At 41.4% G+C, this 23798-nt stretch overlaps 3 protein-coding genes across 4 annotated transcripts; all 3 read left to right on the top strand.

The window, feature by feature from the left end:
• Positions 1-918: 918 nt before the first annotated feature.
• LOC118430364 lies at positions 919-4319 on the top strand. The gene is made up of 3 exons (XM_035841208.1): positions 919-1790; positions 2115-2248; positions 3291-4319. The coding sequence occupies exons 1-3, from the start codon at positions 1166-1168 to the stop codon at positions 3486-3488; spliced, it is 957 nt and encodes a 318-aa protein (XP_035697101.1). The 5' UTR covers positions 919-1165; the 3' UTR covers positions 3489-4319.
• A 1256-nt stretch (positions 4320-5575) lies between these two features.
• LOC118430369 lies at positions 5576-13480 on the top strand. Of its 2 annotated transcripts, none has more exons than XM_035841217.1 (6): positions 5576-6038; positions 7753-7820; positions 8580-8653; positions 9274-9395; positions 9734-9894; positions 11470-13480. In XM_035841217.1, the coding sequence occupies exons 2-6, from the start codon at positions 7769-7771 to the stop codon at positions 11889-11891; spliced, it is 831 nt and encodes a 276-aa protein (XP_035697110.1). In that variant the 5' UTR covers positions 5576-6038; positions 7753-7768; the 3' UTR covers positions 11892-13480. The 2 variants fall into 2 exon arrangements, with proteins under 2 accessions (XP_035697110.1, XP_035697111.1); XM_035841218.1 differs by having other exon boundaries at positions 5578-6038; positions 7753-7808.
• A 2740-nt stretch (positions 13481-16220) lies between these two features.
• On the top strand, positions 16221-23391 carry LOC118430323 (mannan-binding lectin serine protease 1-like). Its single transcript, XM_035841096.1, has 9 exons — positions 16221-16433; positions 18063-18318; positions 18645-18822; positions 19551-19673; positions 20020-20216; positions 20654-20801; positions 21135-21308; positions 21526-21705; positions 22181-23391. The coding sequence occupies exons 1-9, from the start codon at positions 16420-16422 to the stop codon at positions 22975-22977; spliced, it is 2067 nt and encodes a 688-aa protein (XP_035696989.1). The 5' UTR covers positions 16221-16419; the 3' UTR covers positions 22978-23391.
• The last annotated feature ends 407 nt before the right edge of the window (positions 23392-23798 follow it).

The following is a 23798-nucleotide window of genomic DNA, read 5'->3' as shown; positions in this document are numbered from 1 at the left end:
AACGGGGCCAGTAATCAGCGACGGCCGGCAATCAGCGACCCAGTAGGAAAAGAAATGGCCAGCAAAAGTGTACTATGAGCAAAAAAGGCCCCAAAGATACACGCAATTATTCTATTTGATAATACAAGCTCAACAAAAAACAAAATATTTTCAAACTGATGTAAAAAGAGCCGGTTTCGAAACAAATCATTATCACACATGTTGATGCTCATCAGATAAGTCAGACATATCTACCTATCAACATTCATACCCCCCCCCCCTCACATTATATACGATCTTCGGACGTACTTCGCGATCGCAGGAAGGTCGGCTGATTTTAAAATCTTAAGATGGTCTTGCGTATTTTTCGCCCCAAAACTGTCCTTGTCACATATAAGCGAGGCTCGTGCGATCGCCGGTGAATAAATCTATCATAATGAACCTCCCATGACCTCTTGCACGCGGACAAGGTAACACAATTAATGGAATGGAATAGGGTATTGGTATTTTAAGACTATCTAGACACTATTCCTTCCCGCTGAGTGTTCATGACTGAGTTGGTTGAAGTTCATGATCGAGTCGCAAGTTGTCTCACATGCATTAGGTGGTCATTGAAATTTACCTGATATAAAATCGACTTGTCAACTACATTGTATATTATATAAGACATCGCCACTAGATGGTGACCATGGCATTGAATTGAAGGACTTGGTAATATCTTTGCTCCTGCGTAGGGTATCTTATATAATGCCCTTGTTAACAAAAAAATGCATAGATAAATAAATACGGATTACGCACCCAACAAAGCAACATTGTATTAACATTATAAAAACAGCCATACTTTTAATTTTTTGATATTTGTTGATAATGACATATTATGTGAAGTATTTCAAAGGCTATTGGTACACCAGTAAACAGCTGTTGGTAAGGATTGTCTGAATAGGTCCATCTCAATGGGTGGTGACTGCATTAGACCAATGGCTGACAGTTGATATGAGAGGCACATGATCATTGGCCCTGTAAATATTGAACCAACCAACCACTCGTGGGACAGATTGTGGGCTTAGTTCATTTTATGCTGTTTGTTTTAAGCTTTATTCAAATTTACACTCTATCATGAAACGGTCTTAGTAACACCCCATATGGAGAAGAGCTACATTCGCGTGTGGCGCCCACAAAATCGAAGATGGCAAGTGCAAGCAAAAACCCTTTCCTCGAGGAGGGGGTCAGAATGTCCGTTGATCCCATTAAACTGAAGGAAGTTGAGAATGATGTAAGAACGGGCCTCTGCAAGTTCACGGAAAGGGAGCCGATGAACGTTTTAGTAATCGGCAAGCCCGGAGCAGGAAAGTCCAGTTTCATCAACTCCATGCATATGGCGATAGCACACAGGTGGTATGAAGTAGCCAACTACGGAGACGGAAGGAGGGGTATTACCACGGACCTCATACGTTATGACATGTTCCGAGACGAACTGACGGAGCCGCCAATCAAGGGCTATAACCACGGCGTCTTCTTTTGGGACACTGCTGGACTAGAAGACCTTAATCAGAAAATATTCGAGACGTTCTTGGGGCTGATCATGGAAGGACGCATCCCACCTGACACGAATATCCACGAGCACACAGACACGACAAGACAAAGGCCTCCAACCGTAAGCAGCCTGAAAAGACGGTTTCCTCGCTCCGGCGCTGTGGAAGAGTGGAAGTGTCATCGGATAGTGTTCCTCTGTGCAGCCGATGAGGAGCCCCCTATGAATCTGATGGAGGCTGTAACGGATGCAGCTACTAAAGACAAGGCAGACGCAAGAAGTTAGGAATTGATTTTTTTTTATTTAATTCTAATACAATATGCATATGTATGTATGTATGTATGTATGTATGTACTAGTAACTTTATCTAATCTGATTTCAATACATTTGTGGGCTACAAAAGGACCACCGAAAATTTTTTAATTGGGTAATCAAGTGTCCCGACATTGCTACAGTGAAAATTCTAAATCCCTCTCTGTCAGTTAGTAAACTTCTTTAGATTTTATGCAGTTCAAGTATAACTATTCATCATAACAGTTTGTCTAAGACTGCATTTCTATTGTAACTGATAGACTAGCAGCATATCTTGCAATGTTTGTTTCAGGTCTTCCCGTCTTTTTGGTCATGTCAAAGTGCGATAAAGTCGACAGAGATGAAATCAGTAAAGACGTCTATGAGTCACGGAGAGACAACGCAGCTAAATCATTGATGGTGTTCGGAAACAACCAGAGGTGCAAGGCGAGTGGCACAATACAGCTACTTGATCTTAAGTTTGTTCAAACTGATAGGCTATGGGCAACAAGTCAACTATATGCAAGTACATATTGTCATATTGTCAAGCCCATGCGTAGACTCAGGGTTCGAAATACCCGGTGCCCGGCGCACTGGTTCTATTTGGCGCAACCCAGTTTCAAACTCAGGTTGCTCAGTACGCAACCTAGATTCGGTACAGAGACTGCTAATGTCACCGTCGTGTGAGCTGCAACACAACTTACACAAGATCATGGGTAGACACAAGAATGAAATATTGAACTATCATGATATTGACTTTAAACTTGGAGATCTTTCTTTCCAATGTCCCTCCGAGCTCCCTTTATTGAATTAATCCACATTTTCTGGTTTCAAGCCGCATGGCGTTGCTTTACCACTGTATCCGTGTTTTGATCACATTTGCTTACGCTAAGTCTTGGTTTTGTGGCATACCACATTTTGACGTCCATAACTCTCATTGTCTTAGTTTGTATCGTTAATCATGGCAGAATGCAATGGATTGAAAATGTCCGAAAAAGCCCCTTTCGCTAAACGTCCTGCGGCAGTAGCCTATTTATTCTAAATGTTTGGGATTTTTCATTTGGACATTTTCCCGTGTGTGCATTTTCTAACCATGGGCAATCTTTAAATCATGTTAACTAAACTAACGTTTAACAAATGAAAAAAAAGTAGAATTCACCAGCTTGCAGAGCTCGAGATTTGTTCATGGAGAAACTAACGTTTGGATGAGATTGCCCACCGTGCAAACTGGCTGCAAAAAGTATTTCGAACCCTGCTTAGCCTTTTATTGTCAGTGAACGAGGTTTGTGACTCGGTCGTAATCACTGTGATGTTCTCAGAAAGTCACTTCCGTTATCATAGTCAACCATTTCTCTCCGACATGCAGAAGTGGCATGTTCCTGTGTACATGTACGTTAAAGCCCGTTTGTGCTTGGGTAACTGGGATGGGGTTATTTAGATTGATCAGAACTGCACATAACACATATGCCCGTGTGCATCACTATACTAGGAAGTGTCCTTGTACTGCAAAGAGCTGACTGCTTTACCACCAGACGACTTCGACTACAGTGGTATGAGGAATGACGACGAAATCAACAAGAAGATGCTAAACCTGTGGATGAACCTCCTAAGCCCAGCATATCGTGTCAAGCATGCACCACAAAAGAAATCGTTTCGTAGATCAGTATTCAATCCCCTCAAGTGGTAAACAACTAACAACAGTTAATCTAAGTGTTTATTGAATCTGACAGTATTGGTCAAAAGACATATAAATATCGAAAATAGCTATATTACGATATCTCTGAATTGAAGCATGCTGTTTATAGGATAAAGTATTGTCAAATCATCAATAGATATCATGTCAGGAATGTACAAACATTAGTTGTATGATATTGTAATAAAAAAAAAACTGATTCTTATATGTAAAGTATTAAGATGTATGGCAATTTCATTGCTATAAGTGGAAAATGAATTTCACTTTTATGGAATGCTCTTCATACAATGTCCTACGTAATAAGGTATTCACCTGTTTTTGATTAAGAGCAACAGATTTGAAGATATCTTTAGGTCTGACTGCTCTCATGATGCAACGATAGGTAACTACATAAAAAGATTGATTTACCTTTAGAAAAGGTACTGAAACACACGATTAAACCAATGAATGTCTCAAGGCAAGATACATGTATCAGAAATTCACATATGTTGCACATATTGCATGCTTAGTCTGTAGAGTTTTTTGCAGTTTGTAGTAGAACATAAGAAAGTATCTGTACTTTTTGTTGTGTTACTATAAAGCTTCATATCATGATACAGTTGGAGCGCTATAGTAGTTATACAACATTAAGTGGTATCAGAGTAGGACATGTGAGCAATGACTTTGTAATTGTCAACAATTACTGAAAACTGTTGGACACAAATTAAATACAGTAAAACACAAAAGGATGTTTTAACGTATTAGTCAAAATAAATGTCAGCTTCACTCCTGATTATGTGACGTAATCACTGTTGCAATGTACTCAAAAGACACTCAACCTTAAGGAAACCCTTCTCTCTCACTGGTTACCTACTGTTTAATAAGCTACAATTAAAGAAGACATACAAGAAACCCTGAATATCAATATTACTCGAAGGTGGGCATGCCGCCTTAGAGCCCTTGTTGAGCTTGCGTTCACTTTGCCGCCACTTCCACATGGTAGTGAGGCTACAATGACCCCTCCGTAGCTTAAGCTATTAAGTACCGAGGATATATACCAAGGAAGATTAGTGATGCATGGTATCGGTCATCAGCATAACACTGGTGAAAATAGAACGGCGACATTTTCCAGAAAACGCATGAAGTTCCCCTCCCAGTAATTTGCCTTTTGTTAAGATACTCGCGCACAATACTCTACCATTAGGCTCGGCTCCGGGGGGTCACGAAAATTAAGACCACTCTAAATTTGCTGCAACAGGTAATATTTTGTTTAATGCTGTAACAGCTAATAGTTCGTTTATATGTGTTGTAACATAAAAGACTCAAACAGTGAAACGACTGGTTTAGTTCTTGTTATGAAGCTTTTTTTGTGCTTGTTCCATGGCCTAGTCATAAAGATTCTAAACTTGTACTGCATGACTCCGATTACAGGCCATGGGGCACACGTACTTCCTGTAAATATTTTCTTAGGGACTAAAATTTCAAACGTTTCTGTGGATCAGCATACGCAATCCTGTGTAGTGTGTACACATTCCTCTACAATTCATAGAATTCTTGCAGACTGCACACAATACCATTAGGTTCGCCCCAGGGGCGTCGCCAAAATGCTTTCCTTGTATTTGAGGGCAAAATTTTAGAAACGGTCTTTGAATAAACATCTCGTACATCCTCGTGTCCTGTTCGTTCAAAGTAGAAACGCATGAAAACAGAATGGCATAATCAACAGTGCAGGACATTCAGACATCGTCATGTGTAAGTAACGGTGCGATATCATAGTTGACGTAGGCCATAGTACGATTTTCATAATTTCAAGTCAAGCAGGCTATATGACAGAACCAACCACCTACACTGGGATTTCGTGACAATACGCGTGCCGCTGTCCCAAGATTGCCCTCAGTTGGTGATCGTATGGCATATATGACCAGAACCCAATTGAATGTTGCGTTTTTTTTTCAGAAATAACATATTGAGTTTATTGGCAAAGTGCAAAAGCCCGCCCTGTGAAATCTTGGTTCACTCCTGGGGTCATAAAAGCCATATTCACAGTGAGCGATGTTGACACAAGATGAGGACTTTGATCCAAATTAAGCAAGGGCTCTTATCGCTCTACAGTTGCTTTGGGAAGCCAAGTCAGACGACAAGGGAACGGTTCCTAGTCATTATCCCATGCGCGCCTGGAAATACCTAGACTGAAGCCTATCTTTATGGCAAAACGGAAGAGTTTGATACCCACGTTCCTGCGGAAATTGAATCTAGATCTTCACAAAGAGAAGCATGAGGAGATCGAAGTTCTATTGAGTTAGAACAACAACCATCGATTACGTTCCCTTCACCTATAACATCAGATACATGTGTCATAACCAACGTTGGTAAAAGTTCTTGTCTGTGTAGCCAATGCTGGAACGGGAACTGCACTGAAATATTAGTTGATTCAACAACGCGAATGGACATCAGGGAAGGTGAACTGATACTATCCCAGTACCACAGAAGAGTCTCCCAACGATTTTCGTGAAAATTCAGCAATTCTTCACCATACCAGAGAGATTGTTAGAAAGCAAAAGACAGGTAAGTACCATAGAAACATATATGTGTTTTTGTCCTTGCAACTATATATGTCTGCCGGTCAGGACCAAATCTCATGAAAATACATTTTTGCACCAAATGCTAGCTTAGAAGGTTTATCCACAGTGGTAAAGGGACAGATTGGGTTAGTAGAGGTAGGTTAGCCCTAACCCTCACTCAATCTGTACTGGTAGAATTGTGGATTGTCCTTGGGCAGACCCCGATCAGTCTATACCAGACTCCCGCCTGGCTGATAGTAATAGTGGACTTTGGTCAAGTTAGGAATAAAAGCCTAGTAGGGGTTAGTTGTCCTAGGAGTGAAATGGCCGGCCAGCGGATAGCTGGATAGACTGCAAAAGACTGACTGAGAAATCATGGCAACTTATTTGACCCTATTTGGCCAAATTCTTCTCTCTTTTTTCATCCAGCTGACACGGCTGCTTGAAGACTAGATCCTGATCGCAGTCAAATTGAAACAGATTCCAGTTTGTCCTAGGACAGATTACAATCGTATTCTGTGCTTATAAAATCGCCAGGGCTAAATTGATTGATCGTCGTGATTTTCGGTGCGTATATAGCTTAAGTACATCATGAGATGCTATTTACGCAACAAATCAGGGCTAATTTGCATTTGTCCACAAATGCCCTGTATACCATGCTAGAAGTTTCAAACAGGTAACTGACATGTGCGTAATGAAAAGCATCCATCTAATTTGAACAATCAATTCACATACTGTAAAAAGGGGAGTTTAGAATTTTATTGAAGATGGACATGGACGCGAATCATGCAAATCAGATCAGATACCTTTATGATACAACAGTCGTAAACTTTAAAATCATCTGTCGAATGTACGAGGTCATAGAACGTAGTTACCTCCATCGTATCGAGCATGCATGTGGTTGAACTGCATATCTCAAGAAGCTATGGATGGATTGTCATGAAATTTGGTCTTGCCCTATCGAAGACATTTTGGCCCAATTGGCTTGCTTCGGTACTTCAGCAGAACTTCCGGTTTTGATATTTTCTGTTTTGAAACATAACTACTCAAACTATAGGTAACTTTCATGAAGACCACGGTGACGGTACATAGTATGTTAACTATTCAAATTAGGACTTGACTTGCATGGTCAATGAGAAAAATTCATATTTCAATTGTGTTAAATGATAGGAAGTTCACATGCATTGAATACATAATTTGATTGGAGAGGAGCTTTATTGACTATAGATAATGCAAGTAATGACATAATTTGCATAATTAATGGAAAACGTATACAGTCATTTCGAGGTGAATGATGGCACAATCGTATTAGTGACGTGTGTAGGTGAAATAAAGGTGAATAATCATCATCGTTGATTAGAAATTTCTGCAATAGCTTCCTGGCGAATAATATTTGCAATATACATGTATGTGACTTGGAAAGAGGAGATGAATTTTTATAAATCATACAAACTCATTGGTAAATGATAAAGATTTCATATTATGAATTGTGACATATGGAAGTTATGTAGAAGTGACCATTTCAAATCATACATCACGCAAATTAGGTGAATACCATAGTTCCTTATAACATTGCATTGAGACGAAATTACTTAGCGAGGGTATCAAGTCGTGGACTCTATGTTTCTATGTTTCATATTAGTTTTGGATTTGAGGATCTTTCAACATTTAATGCTTCGGGTGAAGGTTCTTAAACTGGCTGCTAATGAAACCCACAGGAACACTTGTTGCCTCATGAGCCACACAACGCAGGAGCCCTCAAGTCAAATCGCAGGTAAAAGTTTAAGTAATTTAATGTTCTTGTCTTTTTCTGAATGTACATTCCTATAGTGTATGATTTATCATAATGTGTTGTGCTTTTGGTGGGCAGTGGTATATTCTATATCGGTTTTTTTTAAGTGTGTTTTTTTGGTATGTAGATAGCTTTTTGCTTTTTTTTTTCTATTAAAAACAACAACAACAATAGTACATTTGTCAACTACTAAGACTAGTGTTTGTACAGTCGAGTATTATTGCACATGGAGGGATAACATATACTGGTACGTCTGGACGAATTACATTGGGTAACTTCACATGCAGTACATGGGTAGTGGAACAGTCAAAAAAGAAAAATACATGTGGTGCATTTGTCAAAATACTGGGGAACTTTAAAGAATATGTACAGTCTGTTACTACACTATGATCAAACATGGAGTAGTCTAACAAAAGGTGGGGTTCATGCCAAAATATCAATAGTAACTTTATACCATCGATCTACATTGGCTGTCAGTCTACTATGGTATATCCGTTCTTCGAGGTCTTTTTCAAAGACCTTGAAGAGGTTTGTTATATACAGGTGTGGGTCTTTTCTATCCAAGTTTTAAAGATTACCCATTTAGCCACAGTAACAGTAAAGGTTCTATTTTTCTGGTCTTTAGCAGTTATTACATGATCAATTTTTTTTAAATAAAATCTCATGAGAAGTGATTTTATCATAATGTATTGCGCTTTTGGTGGGCAGTGGTATGTTCTTCATTTGTTGCCAATTTTTGTTTATGACTTATAGAGCTAGAGGACGAGGGAGGCAACAACACCTGCATGGGACAAGGCATTTCTTGTGTACCTGTGCCCAAAAGACGGGTAAGCACCATCTTGTTCAATTTCATTCAGCTTGCCCACTTGCTTTTCTTTTCCATTACCCTCTATCATGTTTACTAGTGACTTTCTTCGCTTCCACTAGAAACCAAACGCATGGCCAGAGGGCGCCAAACCGTTATCTTGAAGTCAGATGACATGAACATTGGACAGCTTAACTTAAGCAAATACCTTCAAGAACGCTTTTCAAAGATGTTCAAGAAAGAAAACAAAATTGAAAGCCCCATAAAAACGACTAAAAAACGTCAAAAACAGCCGGAGCCTAACCTCTGCTTGGAGAGTAACCTAATGGGAGGAGGCTAGATGGGATTGATTAAAGAAAGAAGGGAATGGGAGAATCACTAACTGTTGACTAACATCTGCTAGCCATGGCTATGACATTAAGAAATTCACATACAGTATTTCACGAAGGTCTGAGTGTCTTTTACAGTTTACGTCTTCCACTGTATTTGTATCCATGAGTAATAATTGGGCCTGGTAGGTGCGATGTATCCCATTTCCAAAGAGAAACAATACGGTGCAGGAAATGATTTAAATGTTACTTCAAGTGTGGGAGGAGTGAGTAATATCAATCATCATCTCTTGTTTTTATCTTTCTACCTCAGCGTCGCCCAACAGTATGTATCACAGCCTGTAGCACCACCACCTTATATGCTGTAGAGAATCTGGTTCGAGCTGCACTGGGGGAAAGCATCAACATCGATATCCACACAGTACATATCCAAAAGTACGATTTATCTCTAATATCAGTCGAGTACCACAAGTTTTCGATGATAAAGGAGTGCAGATTTACAGAAACAAAACAGATCACGTGCCAAACGTGAACATGGTCATTTTCTCTGACGGATCGGGGCTTACCAGAAAATTTAGTACCTGCATAGCAAAATATTCTGAGTTGGCAACTGGCAAATTACTTTTCCCATTGAACATACTGTAAGATCTAGCTCTGTTGACGATGCAAAATATGAACTTGAATTCTTGATATGCGTACCTGATATCCTGAGGCTTCTCCTTTGAACATTGACACAACATTGCCCTTATTTTTCTTCCAATTCCACCATGCAGAAGAGAATCCATCTCCCTGCTCAAGAAGTATGGGTCCAAAACCTATTTCATATGCTGTGCTAATTACGGGCATCGCTTACTTCTTCTGTCGGACACCGACCCTGACGAACTCACAGAGGTTGTTTATCACGCAGGGAAGATTAGCAAATATAAAAAAGATGGTGAGTTTCAAGCTGCTTTTCTCAAATCCGCCAAAATGATCACATGTCTACTATGAGCTACATTTTCAAACATCACCTAAACGTTCCTTAAAGTCTGATCAGTATTGAAGCTGCCATCTTGTTTGCATAGGCAAACATGTATATTTAACAATGCTTCTATTGGTTCACTTTTATTAAAAACGCTCATTCCTCACAATTGTGAACGCACTGTTTCATGCAGTTGCGAGATATCGTGAATGATGCATAGTTTTGTGAGTGCCTTCAAACAATAACCACACATTTCTGGCGGAACTTCGTTTTATATCTTTTATTAATGCATTAGGCCACGTTGATTTGATTATATGGATGACATCCGCGCTCGCACCAATTTTCGGCCGTTTCCAAAAAAAGAAAAGTTTTCGACCACACAATAAATTGTGCAAAGCAGCTGTAAAATGAGCAGAAATATTCCATAGATTGAATAAAAAGTATCAGAAAACAGATAACTAATACCATAGAATGCCAAAATAAATCTAAAGTCAAAGAATAAGATGTGAAAGGACAGAAAGAAAAAAAATCTATTGTTGATAGGGGGAGGTACCAGTACAGAAAATTCAGGTAAAGGTCATGTTCAGGTCCAGAGGATCATTTCTAGGTCCGGACCTGAACCTGGACCTTATTGTCTGTGGAAACTTGAGAACTGGCAATACTCAAAACAATGGTAATTGGTCAATTTTGCTACAAAGGAATCTGTTCGGTTGATTATCCGACTCCCACTGGCATTTTAAAATCCTATCTCCATGTAATAAAGGCTAACTGTCTCTGTACCTTTGACTGTAGAAACTTGGTAAAATTGACTATAAACTCTACTTGACTTCGCTCTTGTTGTCTTCTTGGCCCCCAGTAAGACCCAAAATGCCTGATGACATAGTGTGTCCATTTCGTAATTGGCAAAACCTGTTCCTCTGATTTTTTTTCAGGTCTGTTTTTTCCGGATTGGTCCAAGAAGAAAAAAATGTTTTGCACCCGTATGATGTACTGGTCCCTACACCTAACTGTTGGTATACTATGTGTGTTTAGTCCTATGTTCAACCTTCCTGGCCACTTTGATTTCATACTGAAGGCAACTTTTTTTTTGGCCAAACTTTTTTTTATTCGCTCGCTCGCATCAGTTTTGGAGTTCCCAGATGATGTCATCCATATAATCAAATCAACATGGCCTTATGTACGAGTACATGTTTTTGTAACCCATCGAAGTAAGCAAAGAGAGGAAGTTAAGGTGTTGAATGTTCCAGTTTTCAGGTTGTTTGCCCATTGATGCAAATTGTAACAGTAAGTGAAATACATAGCCTACCGTCGGTAATTATTTTGAAACAGAAAATGTAAATAATTTCATTGCCCTTCTCATTGACATAAAAAGTAAGACTACATCACACTCCACAGTAGCCGAAAGAATCCAATAATGAGGTATACTGGGAATGTGTTGAATAAGAGTTATAGGTAATTAATTCATTATTACATTAATGATTTGAATTCCATTTACGGCGTTTATACACCTTTGTGTAACTGATTGAAACACTTGGTATCTTTATGCAGGTGTTATGGTGCTGCTGTTTGGTCATCGCAATCTGACTGAGGGTGTGTATGACCTTTCTACTTTCGACGGCGCTTTCATGAGGTCACAGCCAAGACTTGGTGAAAAGGCCGGGAGAGGAAAGTTCATCAGTGTGTACGACGCCTTCAACTCGGACCAAGAGGAATGCTTGCGTCGGTGGGTTCGGATACCAACCGAAAAGGATGAAGCGTTGGGGGAGGAGCCAATGCTTATGGGTCCGACAGAAAATGTAGAGGCGTCCGAGGAAGATCCGTTCCTTGATAAAGTCCATGAAAATCCGCCCCTTTTAGAACCAGAAAATATAAACGAAGCCAGGAAAGAGTATCCAAGGACATTACAAATTCTGGAAATAGATCCCCATGGATACAATGATGAGTATGACGGGCCTGTGAGCACAGTATAAACATAACTTTGGCCTTTGACACAGAAAAATATCTGATGCGCTATTACAAAATGTGTAAAATGTAACTTACGTTATATCTTGACCCCCTTTTCATTGTCCATCAGATCTAGAAGTTACCTTTTATGCTAGCCATAGGTGCTCCTAGATTGATGAAAGAAACGTTAGTTACAAAGAGTTCGACAACCATTTCATGTCGAAAATGCATTGACATAGAGATCCACGCTAACGTTATTTCTGCGTAAACAAAAATTATATTTGGTCCCCTACAGAGAGACGCATAAATTTACAGTTGTACATTTGTATTATAGCTTTTACACAGCTTTATGACATTCTAATCAAGTGCGATAGACAAGGTTATTGGATAACAACGGGGATTTAGAAATAAAACATTGACGGAAATAACTCATGGTTCTGATCTAAAGAAATGCTGAGACATACGCATTTCTACATATTATGTTATATGCCGCGGACATCTATACCTTGACGTGACAGAATAGCCCTGTCTTTGTGTTAACTGTATGAAGTGTATGTGGTCTCAGATCATTGATTTATAGAAGGCAACTATTGGAGTAAGGTGGCATTGTCATATTATTTGCGTCAAATTTGCCCCACTTACAACAACAACCTTTGTCCGCACTAGACGACTGGATGACATCATTCTCTGAAAAATAAGCAGTATTCTTTGTGAGACCTATATGGTCGCGTCTACGTTTATGCAATATCTGACAAACACACTTATTAGTGCAGCGACCATATCAGGGTGTTGTGTAATATTTTCCTTCTGTTGGTTTTCCAATATTGTATGGATGAAGCTGTAATTATCCTGGGAACACAAGACCCATCAAAATATGTTATTTTTAATGCCAAAAACTGTAGACCGATGTTGTCTGTAAGAAGGCGCCAACAAGAACCTACAGACAGGCTTTTTCAACCCTATGTGCCCTTTTTTGTTTGTTCGCGGCAAGATCATACAAAGACTTTGAAACATGGCAAATACAGCAGCTTTTATGTTAGATTTTGGCAAGATAGTCAAAGTTGATTGACGACACATATTGTTCGTAGCCAGAGCTAAGTACAGATTATGAAATCGGACTCAAAAAATCTGAATCGATCATTTTATGCATTGTCATTAACTTCAGTAACGGTGTTGTGTAATGCTGAAAGTCCATTTGCTAAAAGAGGAAAAGTTCAATAACCTATATGAGTATGTGTCTTTTATGCTGACGTGCTCATTTTGTAGGAAGCCTATCTTCATTAGGGGCACGAAATATCCCGTCAGGTGGTAAAGGCACAGAAATAAAAGTAATAAGAAACAATCAAAACTAAGAGTCCGTTGGACACGAAGTTCCTTGAAGTAATTATGTGACATGCTAAATTTCAGCCAAATCCACCACGCAAAAGTATCTTTATGTATAGGTGTGAAGACAAAGACCCAAACAAAAAGAAGTTGTTCAAAGTATTAAAGTCTTGTATCAGCAAAGAAGGGTATTGCAGTATTTCGCCATAAGTTATGTAAATGAGGCTATTTTTGCATGGCCTATATCTAATAATGTTTAACTTAACTTAACTTCCAAATGCCATAAGAATGAAATTGCCATTATTTACCACTATTGGATTATAGTGTTTACTAATAAATGCCTATTGACAACAGCTGTAACTGTTCCATATCTTCAAGATGGGGGTGTTTTCTGAAACATTACATTACGTGTGCAAATAGCCATGGTAAAAAAAAAACGTGCATCATCACAAGTTCTTGCAACATCTTGTGTCCTACAACGTTCACGGTTTAGTTTGCATCAATCACGATTAAAATGTTCTAGGTGGTACCGGTGATGGAAAACGCGTTCTTCGATAGCACGTGGGATTTTACAGATGGAGCACTGTCAAGGTCAGCCATGCCAGTTGTTAGCTAATCAGCCCAGTGCTGAAGTGTACAGGAGTACTGGAGGCAGGGCTACCCACCTATAGATGCATAATTTTACGGTCATTTTAAAATGAGTATTGATAAAGCTTTGGATATTTGTTACTTTAAAGTATGAAAGCAAGGATACCCTATCACACATGTAACGGATATGAAATCTAAGGTTTGGAAGTCAAACTCCGTACAAGGTTTGTCTGGCGATCTAATTTGCACAACTGGCAAAATAGAAAGCCCGATAAAAACGACTAAAAAAGCGGTAAAAAGCAGCCGGAGCCAAACCTCTGTTTAGAGAGTAATGTATCACGCGCTCATCACATGCTCATAATGCTGTTTTCGGACCAGAGTCCGTAGCAACGTCCCTTCCGCACTTGCACCTTTGTACAGTCGTCATGTAAGAAAAGCAAATGCGAGATAACCTGGCAGAGACCCCTGAATTTTTCTCTATCTCGCCAGCCATAATTGCCCTCTGTCAAAAGGTCCAGGCACTTTTGATTTTTTTACGCTACTTTAAAATCATATCAAGTTCATTTAGCCATAGGTACGTCAAGCCAGGCCTACAAGTTGCAGTTGTTGGTATATTCCACCTTGTTGACAACCAAACGTCCAACGATAAAGACAATTTGTGTATAAACTGCTGCAATAAACAAATGCAACATGGCGACACATGGTTAAGACACCAACGTCACACGGCGGTTCGAGCTTGAAGGCTTGAAAAGGCCTTTGGGTCTACAAACTTATGCAACCTCATCGCAGTTACTTTCTCGCTGACATGAATTTTAAAGTCCCTTTCAAGTACTGTGACACACTACTTTGTGCACGAACTACTGTGTTCTGCTACCTTAATTTGAACGTGTTTCCCAGGAACATTCTTCATACAAACCAACAACCGTTGAGTCTGCTGGCGTCCCGGGATTCGCACAGGCGCAGTACGTTCCAATGACGTGCCACCAACAAGCATTCATCATCTACTATCATTGCTCCTTGTTAATTATCGAACGACACCTAGCGACTATGCAGATTGATAGAGGACGCTCTTGTACACACCGTTATGGTGATAGAAGGCAAACCTGGAGATGGAAGGTATCCGGATGGTCAGAGTTTAATAGTCGCTCAGGTTGGCGTGTGAGTGTGTGAGTATGAAGGTGTAAGGAGTGTGTAAGGTGTGTGTGTCTTGACTGTGGCCTTAGCTTTATCTCGAAAGCCTCCCTTACAATGTAAGGAATAGCTGCTGGTGATAGACGTCGGACCCAAGAAGAAAGACGTAGGAGTCTACTACATTTTGAAGACGTAGACCTGTATTCTTCCTCACTCAAAAGCGAACTCTCTGGACTCTTCACCGTCTTTCTAGTTTCCACTGAGATAAATAGATTATAATCGTCCGCCTTATATACTGTCTAATAGCCAACACATCTATATCTCAAAACACGGTACATTGTTTCATTATATTGTCATCGTGACTAACATACTTAGGCTATAGCGCTAGGACAGTCCCCGAATATAATGAGATGTACAAGGAAGGCACACCCACCTGGGTAGATCTAGAAATGCCATTAGTTCTCTAGACTAGAGTTGATATGTACACGGAAATCAGCAACATAACAAAGTTGCAAAGGAACACCTTGTAACAAAAGCAAACGTTAACTATTCAGGATATTACCGTACCCACTACCCAGGCTAGATACAAGGCGCCCTAGTCGGGGAAGTCGAACTCGAACTATGACACTGAACTCAAGCGCTCTCCAACATTTCCTCAGCACGACAATGCTCCGTGCGGTTTCTTGGAGTATTGCAGTAATGGATGGTTACTATTGTCTTGCGGTCTCTACTAGTAACTTACTAGTATCTGAGTACTGATGCATTCTCTCTAATTTGATGATATTTAGTCATATTGTCATTTTGGTGAACAGCCAAACAAATAGATGAATAAATGAATGAATAAAATGACGGCATGGCGGTTGCTGGCTAGATCTCTGAGACACTCCAGTTAAATTTAATTTTAATTCGTTATTCTGTAATACTTGATACCCATAGCTGAACAAAACAGAAAACAGTAATATCATACTCACACCCACAGCTGTATCAAACTGGTATGGTGCAACTGCCACATAAATGTCGAAAGTATATTTGTATGAATAATGAAGACCTGGGTGATCGTCAACAGTGGATTAAAACTAAAAAAAGTAAATGATAATATAGATAAACAAATCTAGTCCTGTTCTTTATATATCATTGTAAGTGTGAATTACAATTACATTACACGTCGTATCTATGACAGAGTGATGCCTTCCCAAATGCCTGCGGCAATTGAAAAGCGCGCGTTTCGAAACTATTTGAACCCTTTGACCCGACCCCTCTGCATCACATTAGCCCCGCAAATCCGGGCCTCCTGTGGTCCTGACTTCCCCACATCAGTGAGTTCCCGGGCAGGCAGCCACGTCACGTTCTGTAATCCTCGCACAAACAACCCATGTTTTCCTGACCCGTGGATGACCTCATGGGTTGAACTTCACTGTACGTCCTTTTCGTCGGGTTCCAAGTCCGTCCGGAGTCCATCCCCAGCGAGCTGCAGCCGTCCTGTTTACCAGCACGGGGGAGAGGAGACTCAACATGGCTCTGTCCTGGTACGTACACAGACGTCCTAATTATAATCATCGAGGCTCTGTAGCTATCAATATCATCAGTCTCTTGATGACATCTGTGTTCTTACTCAGCCCCATTGTGTGTCGCGAAAAGCAGACAGTTCTTTTATCTAACTGTAAATAGACAAAAGCTGGCGTAATTGCAGCTTTGGCGAACTATGCCCTGGTACAAATACTGTTTAATAGCTTCTATGGATTCTTCACTTCAGTATGTCCACAAGTTAGGTACCACCGCCCATCTGAGTAAGAAACACGAAGCTGTAAAGTGTAACATGTTTGTGAGAAATTTCAAATGAGCAATGAGAAAATGAAGCTACTGATCTGTTGACGCAGATTGCTAACAGTAAAGGCTTGGTCAAGTTTCAGGAAGTCGCCGAGAGAGGCCAAGATAGGGTTTTATGTTTTCCTTACTTTCAACTTCACCAGCGATATGAGTTATGATTAGCGGATGTATCATCATCAGTATAATTATTATCATCATCATTTTACACTGTAGCATACGCATCATCAGACACAATCTCTTACAAATGCCCCACACGTAAATGTTCTGCTTTATAGCAAATTCTCAGCGACCTGCAAGAACCCGTCCCTCTGAGGCCGAGGCAAACCCATATCAATTAAGTTTCCCAATTATTTTTGAAGGCCAATTCCTGGTTTGCGCAGTTCTCCTTATTTGAGGCTAAAAGTTTGATATGAACACATGTCGTGAGGAGGAAATAAAGTTGAGATCAACTTCCTTGTTTCCTTGTTCTGCGAGACCTTATCTCAGTAAATCTGAACACATCAGTACAGAATGCAAAACCACGCCACCACTGGTACGTACCAGGTTTGTTTCCCATTTTCACTAATGTCAGCCTTTTACGCCCCTGGCTGTTATACCCTGAACTTCAGCCTTGCTTTGCTCTAGTCTGTGTAACGCAAACTCCGCTATCCGGAGCTGGTAGCCTCCCCGCGGCAATGTAGGACGGGCCTAAGAAGCGCGATTAATTCAGGCTAGCTTTGCTCGTGTCCGCTAGCTTCTGAAGATTGTAGCGGATAGAAAGTCTAGAAACTGCCCCAGATTTAATTTTTTTTCCCGCCCATGTTGTTGATTTTCCTGGCTTATGAAAGTACATTTTCAACAGTTTCATGATGAAATGGCGTAAAATGATTTTCTGTCCCAAGAAGTAAATTTCCAACCCATGGCCAGGACGGAAAAACGGGTCATGGAGACTGTCATAACATTCACGCCCACAAACATCCTACCGTGTACCACGCACACACGGAGGACATATTTGAACAGCTGAGGCGCCGGCGAAGGACACATCTAATATGAACTTGTTGAATCTTGCCGCGGGTTGTGCTTGCTTGGGAGCTAACGGAATGTTTACTGTAGCGGCATATGTAGCTATTTAGCAAGGACGGGACACAAAATTGAATACAGCAAATGATGTGCAGAATGTCGTATGGTACACTCTTTCGTCGTATCAACTTCTTTGACAATAAACAAGATGCACACCTTGCTGTGATGAATTCATCTGGTGTATTATTTGCAGCCCGCAGGTACCCAATTTTGAGCAATGGGACTGTATGGGTAAAATACACATCTTGTTGTTTTTTTACTACCAACAGGTTACTTTCCACGAGAGTTCTCCTACTTGTGTCTTCTCTATGGCTGGCAGACGGTATGAACAAGCAGGATGGGAATAAAATGACAATCAACGAGCTTTACGGCGGCCATATCCTGTCGCCTGGGTATCCTGACCCGTACGCTGACGACACCAGCTTCTTCTGGAACATCACCATGCCGGAATCATTCCACGTCCAGCTCTACTTCTCAGACTTCGACCTAGAGAGCTCCTACTTGTGCGAGTATGATTATGTCAAAGTAGGTATTCTTCTCACATACATGAATGTACGGTTGGATTCCATTGAAAACTTCAGATTTTATGATCTATATACGGGTTAATGACGTAGTGAGCATCAAATGGTTCATTGATATAAACGAATCTTTTACCAGATGGTAGAAATATGAATTGAAGAGAAGGATGCACGTACGGCATTTTTTTTCTCGATGGATTAACATTTGTAAACGGACATCTTTTCCATTGAACATAGAGTACTCTATAGGAATGGCATATCGTTTTGCGAAGCTTTACAAGTTTATAAAACTATATCTTAGTCTTAATCAATACATTGTACTTACCGTATCAGGTCATGGAGGGAGACAAGTTGGTGGGGCTGTTCTGTGGTACGGAGGACACGGATACAGAGAAGGTGCCCGGAGACCGTGTTATAGAGTCTGTGGGCAGTCAGCTCAGTCTGGAGTTCAAGTCAGACTTCTCCAACGTAGACAGGCACAGGGGATTCACGGCGCACTACAGAGTGGTCGGTATGTATATAGCCTCCTTCACAGACTTTTGAAGCGGCGGTATTCATTATGGGGGGGGGGGGGGGGGGGCCCGATTCGTAAGATATGCTAAGGTTCTGTATATAGGGAAATGGATTTTTACCGCACCCAGAGGTGCTCAAAAAGTTTGCAAAGGATTCTAGTATGTATGCGTATCAATCAATGAACTAACTTGGTGTGATCTGTGTTAGTGAATTGCATTATCGTATACACGATCAACCGAGACGGGGGACTATACAGGCTTCCACGCGCCTTTCACTACCACTGGAATCACGTGTCTGTGACGTCAAGTGTTCAAATTTTTGTATTTTATTTACTTAAAGTTCACCACAAAACAAGGCTGTTGGAGCCACTTAGACGTTTTGGGTTACAATACTGTATAGTGAAGAAAGATGTGTGTTAACCCTTGACTTAAACAGTTGTAGATTGTATCCCATGGGAAAGCAGGTCCGTGGAAGCTCATTCCATAGCGAGTGTTAATCGCAAGAAATGACACACAGATGGGTTCAAGTTGCCGTATTTGTCCATGTTTCCCTTGGCGATTTTGCCTTCGTACCGCGCACTGTACTATCCTGGGTACCATCCTACGTTCTAACAACAGGTTCAATCTTTTCGCTTGCTAACGTGATTGAGCTAGCGATTACAACGGAGGATGATACCCAGGGTACACACCAGTGGATAATCAAACTATGTTTTGGTGGTATTTTCAGATCGTGACGAGTGTGCAGTAGAGAACGGCGGCTGTCACCACTTCTGCCATAACTACATCTCCGGCTACTACTGCTCCTGTCGGGCGGGGTACTGGATCATGAAGGACAGGGAAACATGCAAATGTACGGCGAGACAACACTCTTCTTTTTGTGTATTTAACATAACCTAATTATCCAGATACATGCTTGGTTGGCCATTTTTCTCATATAGCTTTAGACATGCATGTTCCCCTTTTCACATCCAGATGTTGACTTACAGTTCTAGCTTAGTGAAGATGATGGATAACAAAACTGGGTAGAAATTCGATTGTCATCGAAATATAAGAATTTCAAACAAATAAGGCCAACAACCTCATCGAACACAGTGGCATAGATCTACTAGTACATATTTGTACAATGTCAGTTTTGTCTAACTTCATGATTACAAAATCAATGTCACGCATTTTGTTTCGTTGCCCATACAATCCAGTCGGTTGCAGTCGGCAGGTCCTGACGGCACTATCCGGCACCATCACCACTCCGGAGTACCCCCGGCTCTACCCGAAGGTTCTGGACTGTGACTGGAAGATCCAGGTGGAACCTGGGTACGTGGTCACGCTGCAGTTTGATGACGACTTCGACGTAGAACAACATCCGGAAGTGTCATGTCCTTACGACAATCTTAAGGTGCCCTAAACAATACTTTATTTTGTGAGAAATATGTCTTGATGATCAAATTATATATAATTAAGCAAAGTTTAAGGCCAACGAAACATATGCTAATATAGATCCGCTAGATAGCGATAGCTGGGCGACCGTTGATGGCAAGAACTTGATTTGGGTGACTGTCGCTTTTATCATTCGAATGTCGGTGATCTGAAAGACAGGAAATCATAGCCTGAAATGGTTGTTTTAGCTTCCACCGTTGAGTCATTCCGTGCCAGGTTGGAGGCCTACCCCCTCTAGTTGGGGACCTCAACATCCCCATACTTTGCCCCTGATAGGGCTATTTGGCGACAATAGATCTACTCATACGAAAGGCTCGTTCTTTATGCAGGAAATCCATTGAGTGAACTATTCGGTATCTATGTAACACAATATGTTGAACTTAATGTTTTCCACAGATCCAGGCTGGAGACGAGAAGTACGGTCCTTACTGTGGGAAGACAGCCCCTCCCACCATCACCTCTACAGACCATAAGATGCACGTGTTCTTCCACTCCGACGACTCCGGAGAGAACAAGGGCTTCAGGGCAACCTACTTCACAACCGGTATAGTGTCGTTTCCTCTCCGATGGGCGGGGCTAGCTAATGTCTTGTGAGACTCGTAACATTACCATGTTCCCATACATTGGACAATAACAAAATGTATGTGGAATTTGCTATGTAATCCAAATGCTAGCTCGGTCCTGCGGATCAAAAAATTATCTATAGAACTTGATAGAAGTAGCTATAGTGTACTTGAAAAATGTTTGAATAAACCTTTATATGAAACTTATGTATGAATACGTTTAAACTTACGTTTAAACACATATATTGCATCAACGTGTCTTCTTCGGCCTGGGCTTGAATCCTTTTTTTGTATATATGTACTCCACCCTGCAGCTCGACCGTGTGAAGCGCTGTCAGCACCAGTGTGGGGCACCATGGAAGGTTCTAACTTCACCTACTCCCAGCGAGTCAGCTTCACGTGTGGAGAAGGGTACTACCTGGATGGTCCGGACCACCGCGTGTGTCAGGCAGACGGTACCTGGAGCGGTGTCCAGCCAACCTGTCAACGTACGCCTCTCTTTTAGTACCAACATATAAACAAACGAACATGCGGAAAAAAACTATACCCTTACGATTATTGATCCAGGTTGCAAAATTCTATTACGGGAGGATGAAGTTTACAGTTGGAACTTGTGTATGTCGCAAATTTTCTTTACTTCAGTGTATATAAAAAACATAATTGTACAAACAATAAGTAATCTGTCTAATTCTCGTTCCGCTGCAGTTGTTAACTGCGGTCCTCTCCCCAACATCTCTAACGGCGCTATCGAGGTTGACGGGAACTTCTCGTACTCAGATATCGCCATCTACAGGTGTGACGACTTCTACGAGATGGTAGGAGAGGGAACGCGATTCTGTGAGGCCAACGGGAAGTGGTCTGAGACCGAGCCTAGCTGCAAGCCAAGTGAGTTTCCCATTAAGTACTGTACATACTATTAACAACACACTGCGTCCTCTAGTAATTTCCTAAAGCAACACAAGTCGTCACTATTGCATATGTTTGCCAACGTACAGGAAAGGGATGGTAGCACAGGGAAACGAAACTTCACTGTGTCTCTGTATTGCAGTCCTTATGCGATCCATCCATTTTATTCTATTTTTTATCCTCCAAATTTCAATAAGTAAAACAATCAATCAAACAACCGATCTGCTAACCAATCAATCGAGCAATTAACAGGGAAGACATTCAGTTATCGGCTATAGTGTAATTTTCTGCATGTGGAAGTCAACGATGGAACCTAGGGCACAACTTCTTCCTTCTGACTTGTTTCTGTCTTGAACGGCACTATCGCTGAGTGGTGATCGCTCCAGCCTCCCTCTCCTGCCACCCTCCATCTCCTCTCATCTGACTGACTGTGACGTCTTCTTTCCCGCTGCAGTCTGCGGAGAGTCCAGCTTCCCGTCCCGAGACAGGATCGTCGGAGGAGGCCCGTCCAAGCAGGGAGCCTGGCCCTGGCAAGCCCTGGTCATACACCAAGGGGCGCCACGCATCAGGAAGCCGTTCTGTGGCGGCGCTCTGGTGGATAAGAGGTGGATCCTCACAGCGGCACACTGTGTAGGAGAGAACGACGTCCTGCCCACCGGTTACCTCAACGTTAGTCTGGGGCTGCACAACAGGAAAGAGCCAGACAACAACGTCGTCTACCTGGAGGTGGGGAGGATCATCCGACATCCCGACTGGAACAAGGACAATTTCGACTCAGACGTCGCCTTGCTGGAACTGAGAGAAGAGGTAAACCTGACGGACTACATCCGACCTGTTTGTTTGCAGAGGACAGCTCGGGAGAGGAGCGGGCAGGATGTGCAGGAAGGGCGGGCTGGTGTGGTCACAGGCTGGGGCAGGACTTCTAACCTCTTCGGCTCGGAGCCAGGTATCCTGCAAGAAGTGGAGGTGCCAGTAGTAGACCAGGAGGAGTGCGTCTCGGCGTATAAGGAGGACTATCCGGTAACGGGAAACATGATGTGTGCGGGACTCAGGGTCGGCGGGAAGGACTCCTGTGATGGGGACAGCGGAGGTCCCCTGCAGTTCCAGGATCCGGACACCTCCCGCTTCTACGTGGCCGGCGTCGTGTCGTGGGGCCAGCCTGGGGAGTGTGGAAGGGCGCGGAAGTACGGAGTGTACGCCAGAGTGGAGAACTTCGTACAATGGATCAAAGACACGATTGCAGAAGAGTAGATGTAATGAATGAATATTCACCATATTGCCAAAAAAATGTTTTCTTATTGCACTCCTCTGCCATAATACATACCTACATTGTAACATGTGGAGAATACATTTTGTCGATTCCTGTGAGCACAAGGATGACACAACACAATTATTTGTAATTTTATAATAATTTTAAAGGAAAGAGGTCTGGCTCCGGTCCAGTTTACAGAGAAATGTTGATACCAGCTTTCATTGTGAACTCGACCACAAGTACAAGTGTTGCAATTTTCACGAAACAGTTACCATATTGTTGAACGAGCTCATGTACATGTAATACCAGTTGTAATGCTGTAAATCATAATTTGTATTAAAGATTCAAAATGTTGGGGTTGAGCAAACAAATAAAGTCATAACAAGTGCCTTTCTGTAGTCTGTATAAAAGTAGACATTTGCCAAATATGATAACTTGCTAGAGAAGTTCCAGGCTATTTCCCCCTTCTTTTGCCAAATTCTATTAATAATTAGTATTATCCATACTCTCGTTGAAGGGCTTGATGGGAGCTAGCCTTTCTGAAGTGGTTCTTCTTTAATCTCCAAGCAGATCTTGCATGGCATAAGACAGTATCATAAGCTGGGGAAGGAAACGGCCACGTAAAGGCCAATTCGCGTTGACAATTTACTCCTCTGTCGGCTAAACTCAATCCCCAGCTTACGATTCTGTCTTATGCCACCCAAGATCTGTTTGGAGATTAGTTCTTCTTATTATTACAAGGAATGAAGTAGTCGTTGCTTTTTTGCCGAACAGCCGACGTGTACAGAGCAGTAAACAATCTTATGGCTTTTCTTCCAAT

This window comes from Branchiostoma floridae, chromosome 14, assembly GCF_000003815.2.
Source record: "Branchiostoma floridae strain S238N-H82 chromosome 14, Bfl_VNyyK, whole genome shotgun sequence".
In the NCBI taxonomy this organism is placed as follows: domain Eukaryota; kingdom Metazoa; phylum Chordata; class Leptocardii; order Amphioxiformes; family Branchiostomatidae; genus Branchiostoma; species Branchiostoma floridae.
The sequence above is the reverse complement of the archived record's forward strand: the minus strand, read 5'-3'. Positions and strand labels throughout refer to the sequence as shown.

Coding starts and splice junctions, on each gene's coding strand:
- LOC118430364 (XM_035841208.1), top strand. CDS start 1,166: ATGGCAAGTGCAAGCAAAAACCCTTTCCTCGAGGAGGGGGTCAGAATG. Junction 1,791..2,114: donor AGACAAGGCAGACGCAAGAA/GTTAGGAATTGA, acceptor TGTTTGTTTCAG/GTCTTCCCGTCTTTTTGGTC. Junction 2,249..3,290: donor GAAACAACCAGAGGTGCAAG/GCGAGTGGCACA, acceptor TCACTATACTAG/GAAGTGTCCTTGTACTGCAA.
- LOC118430369 (XM_035841217.1), top strand. CDS start 7,769: ATGAGCCACACAACGCAGGAGCCCTCAAGTCAAATCGCAGGTAAAAGT. Junction 8,654..9,273: donor TACCTGTGCCCAAAAGACGG/GTAAGCACCATC, acceptor TTTCTACCTCAG/CGTCGCCCAACAGTATGTAT. Junction 9,396..9,733: donor CACACAGTACATATCCAAAA/GTACGATTTATC, acceptor TCCACCATGCAG/AAGAGAATCCATCTCCCTGC.
- LOC118430323 (XM_035841096.1), top strand. Junction 21,309..21,525: donor TGTCCAGCCAACCTGTCAAC/GTACGCCTCTCT, acceptor GTTCCGCTGCAG/TTGTTAACTGCGGTCCTCTC. Junction 21,706..22,180: donor CGAGCCTAGCTGCAAGCCAA/GTGAGTTTCCCA, acceptor TTCCCGCTGCAG/TCTGCGGAGAGTCCAGCTTC.